Consider the following 4,648-nt stretch of genomic DNA (forward strand, 5'->3'; position numbering starts at 1 on the left):
ATTACATACCGTTTTGGGCTCTGCAATACTGCCGGTCCTTACCTATTAACACTTGGTAGCTCAGGAAAAATTTCCCCACATTCACAGCAGCACGTCTGAACCAGCGACATAAGACAGTTCGCCTCCATACAGCGTAACTCACAGTAGATGTAGTGTACCATGATAATGGCAGGAGGATCTTACTATCATTCGCGCCTTACTCTTAGGTCTTTCATCATCAAGCCCCCTGGGCAATCTCGTCAGTTCCCTTTCACTCCTCCCTTAGCTTTATATAGCTTTGACCATTCCCTTAATTCTGTAGTCTAGACCACTCCTTTAGTCTAATAGCCTACACCACTCCCTTCATTTTGTAGCGTACGCCACTTCCGTTGTTTTATAGCCTAGATCACTCCCTTAGTTTTATATAGTTTGGACTACTCCCTGATTATGTATACATAGACCACTCCCTTATTCTTATAGCGTAGTTGCTAGCGTAGATCGCTACATCTCAGCATTATAACAATATGATAGTCTAAGCATTTAACTGACGTTCATAGTATAGTCACTAACACAGATCTCTAACTCATATCTATAGCATAGCTGCTAGCTCACACCTCCACCTTAGCTGAAAAGCATAAGCGGTTGCTTAAACCTCAACCTTAGCTTTACAAAAGAGATGCGAGTGTAGACTTCTACCTTAGCTTTGTAGTTCTTACAATATACAATCGCCTAGTGGGAAAATATACCATAACTTTTCACCAATATTCTTGGAAGGACTAATTAAAGTATCTATATTTCAGAATTGTATACGAAGGAAGTTTATTTAGTTGCTTTCAATTTCACCAACCCTGTCAAGTTTACAAACTGATCCATGATAGATTTTTTTTTTTTCGCATTTTCATATGATACAAAACTCTCGCACCGATAGACTGTACCTAACTGGATGGGGGTCTATTCCTCGGCTTCAGCGACCTGGAGGAAGGGGTACCCGAAGAGACCGAAGTGACCTGGGAAGCCAAGGCTGGAGTAGGTCAGTGGTGATCCAGCTTCCAGAGGCTTGGTCTCAACCTTAACGTTGGTGATCACAGGTGCTCCAGCCAGCAAGGGAGCGTGGATACCGAAGGCACCGTAGGGCAGGGTGTTGGTGTAGAGGGGAGACAGCCTGCCGTCGATGGTGGAGAGGAGGCCGGTGTAGGTGGAGATCTTACCGTCCAGATCGGTGTCTGGGGCGGCTTCAGCGGCAGCAGCAGCGGCTTCGAAAGCAGCCGTAAACTCAGCCTTTGCGTCAGCGACCTCCTCGGTTTCTTCAACGGCGACTGGAGCGTCCTCGGGAACGACTACTTCGGGAACTTCTCCAGCGGCAGCAGCGTCAAATGCAGCCTGGAATTCTGCCCTGGCATCAGCGACTTCCTTGGTATAATCTATATACGATGCTACGGGGCCTTCTCCAGCAGCAGCGGCGTCGAAAAGAACCTGGAATTCAGCCCTGGCATCGGCGACTTCCTTGGTGTATTCGGGATAAGACACTTCGGGGACCTCGTCAGCAGCAGCGGCAGCGGCGGCGGCCGCATAAGCTACCTCGAAATCAGCTTTGGCCAGCGCCACTTCCTCAGTGTCTACGACGGGGACTGGAGCTTCAGCTTCGGCGACGACTTCGGCTTCCACTACTTCCTCAGCAGCGGGAGCCTCAGCAGGAAGGGCGGCGGCGCAGGCGGCGCCCACCAAAGCAAGAAGAACCTGTAGACAAAGGAAAAATCTGGGGATACAATCGTCGTACTCGTCTTAAAAACAACCATGGAAAGTTAAACTTGTTCAGGTTTAACTTAACACTATCAATTCACTACCAAAGACCTAATGCCTGCTTTTATGATGGAACCGGCAACTGCCTTTCGAGCAAGCCATGTGTCATGAAGACCTAACATGCTCCCCAGGTGTCCAGCAGAGGTGCGAAGTTAAGGAACATCTCAGAGTTTTAAGCCTCGGTTGCTGAAGCTTAAGGCATCGAAATATCACCTGATTAAGTACCTGCAACAGATACCAACCCATAAAGCCTTCGAACAATATATGTGTGGTAAGTGAAGCCCATTAAGAGTAAGTGGTGTATAGTAGGTTAATGAGCAAAAAAACGAAAAATTCCTAAACAGTGTAAGAAGTAGATATACATAAGAAGGTAGATATATGGATAATGCCACTGATTATGAGGCGAGAGAACTGATGTCTCTTTTCCATTATCTATAAGAAAGGTTTCATGTGTGAAAGACTACACAGAGTGTTACTGTAACAGTACTGATGACGGGTACACAGCAGGTGGTATAGATGCAGAGCGGCATGCACAGAGCGGACGATAGGCACGATACGCCGACATAGCAAAGTGACACAGGTAGGTCCAAGTGGGCAAAGCTTTCACTGTTGTTGCTTTCAGTGCGCCATTGTCCGTGTACTGTCGCTGCTGCTATTGGTGGGAGGAGGCAGGGCGGAGGTGGCGAGGCGTCCCCAGCCGCCTACAGCCGGGCGGGACCAAGAAAACACCCGCCAACAGAAACTTGTGAATATTTCTGACTATTGAGAGTGTTACTGCTAGGCAAAGACACACACACACACACACACACACACACACACACACACACACGTACACAAAGTTGATGAACCGATTTCACTAAGCAAATTACTGAAGAAGTTATATAAGTCAGGAAGGTTTCAAAATTGTTAAGAATAGGTTAGTGAAACTTCTTCTCAGTTACACTTCTGGTATACTGGGATACCTAAGCTGTAAGAGACACAGGAGCACTTGATCAGCGAGAGAAATATTGGCGTCCAGAGTGTTAATGAACCACTGGGACAAATGCACCATCATTGAGACACTGAACCACTTTTGAGACAGCACGCCGGCGGAGGTTGTAATGAAGCACTGGGAGATATACTGAACTGAACGGAGGTATAATGAACCAGTGGATGAACTCTTGAACCACTGAAAGAGACAGTGAACCAGCGAAATACTGAACCGCTGAAAGAGACACCGAGTTACCTAAGTGCCGAAAATCACTGCGATGGGGGAAAACAGCCACTGATAAATAAGAACTGATGGGAGAGTTAAACGTTCATCTAGGGTGACACTCCACTGCCAGGAGAAACTTTGAACCGGTGAGAGATATTTACCGAATGTAAGTGAATCGTACGAGTAAAGAGATTAGCTAATCTCTGCCAGGCGTCCTGAGCAGCTCAGGTGCCGAATCACTGGAGAGACACTGAACCATACTAGATATTACGTACACTGTATCACAGTGTAGGTGTCAAACACTGAACATATATATATTGAACCATAGGGAAATATAATGAACCATAGGTTGGATATCAAACATAACATGCTATATAAACTGAACCAAAGGGAATATATGAAAGATTCTAGAGATGCGGAATCATGGGGCAGAAATCATACACATGAGATATACTGAACCATAGGGTAAATATTAAATATTCGACACATTTCTCGAGAGATACTGGACCATGGGACTTATATCAAACACACGTGAAATACTGATACATACTGAACCATGGGGCAGATACTGGACACACGAGAGCTACCGAAGCATGGGGCAGACAATCAAACATTCGAGACATACTAAAATGAGATCAAACTTTCGAGAGACGCTGAACCATCAGGATAGGAACTGAACTACTACTGGGAGAGATAATGAATGTTTTTTGAGATGATGCACGATTTGGATAGTGTTGATAATTGGGGAAAAAATACATACTGAACTGTGGAGAAAGACAATGAATCTTTGGTAAAGATATTGAACTTGTGGGAGAAAGATATCCTGAATCTTTGTGGCAGATAATGAACCTCTTGAAAAGATATTGAACGGCAGATGATGGCTGTATGCACTGGAAAAGTGAAGTCAAGCCTGGCAACGCTGAAATCGTGGATGAGACACTGGTTCATTATAGGGGAAACGAGACACTGTTTCACTTGGAGAGCTACTGAACAGCTGGGTGAGACTTCGAACAGCTGAAAGGGACACTGAGTTACTTTAGAGAGATACTGAACCATCATGATGTGGAGTGAAACAGCGGGACATATGCTGAATGCAGTTGGAGATACTGTAGTACTTGGGCTGCGTGGAATAGTGAGATACTACTGAACTACTGGGGAAGACAACGAACATCTTGGAAAGCTACCGAGCCAACGAAGAATACTGATTCACTCGGACAAAATGCACTTGGCCGCTTGGGGTCGTGTTAGCTAGAATGTAACTGGTCACAACACAGAAGAACAAAGTGGCTGTAAGTTGACTTACGAGGAGCTTCATGTCTGAGGTGGGTGTGCGAGCTATTGTACGAGTAAGCTGGGTGTCGCTTGGCCTTATATACCCGGCGAGGCCAGCGCCACGCGACACCACTGCGTCCTATAGTCGCGGGAAACTGTAGCTAACGCCACGGCCCGAGGGGCATTCTTTGTTCCCACCTGCAGCTTCTAGGGAGGACCTACGACATACGGCATTTCAGATGGAGTCGCTAGGAGCGACGCCTCAGGCGGCAAAAGACGTGGAAAAAATATGATGTGCATTTGAGGCATGAGGCGCCTGGGACGGGTGACCTCGAAAAGAGGGAGTGGCCCAAGGATGGTACCCAGCGACAGGAGGCCGTGAACCGCCGGGGAAGAAGCGCT

The 4,648-nt window shown here is 46.6% G+C and overlaps 1 protein-coding gene across 1 annotated transcript; it reads right to left on the reverse strand.

Moving 5' to 3' along the window:
• Window positions 1-773: 773 nt before the first annotated feature.
• On the reverse strand, window positions 774-4,430 carry LOC139754101 (uncharacterized). Its single transcript, XM_071671185.1, has 2 exons — window positions 4,278-4,430; window positions 774-1,716 (listed from the first exon to the last, which is right to left on the reverse strand). The coding sequence occupies exons 1-2, from the start codon at window positions 4,287-4,289 to the stop codon at window positions 931-933; spliced, it is 798 nt and encodes a 265-aa protein (XP_071527286.1). The 5' UTR covers window positions 4,290-4,430; the 3' UTR covers window positions 774-930.
• Window positions 4,431-4,648: the final 218 nt, after the last annotated feature.

This window comes from Panulirus ornatus, chromosome 16 (genome assembly GCF_036320965.1).
Source record: "Panulirus ornatus isolate Po-2019 chromosome 16, ASM3632096v1, whole genome shotgun sequence".
Classification (NCBI taxonomy): domain Eukaryota; kingdom Metazoa; phylum Arthropoda; class Malacostraca; order Decapoda; family Palinuridae; genus Panulirus; species Panulirus ornatus.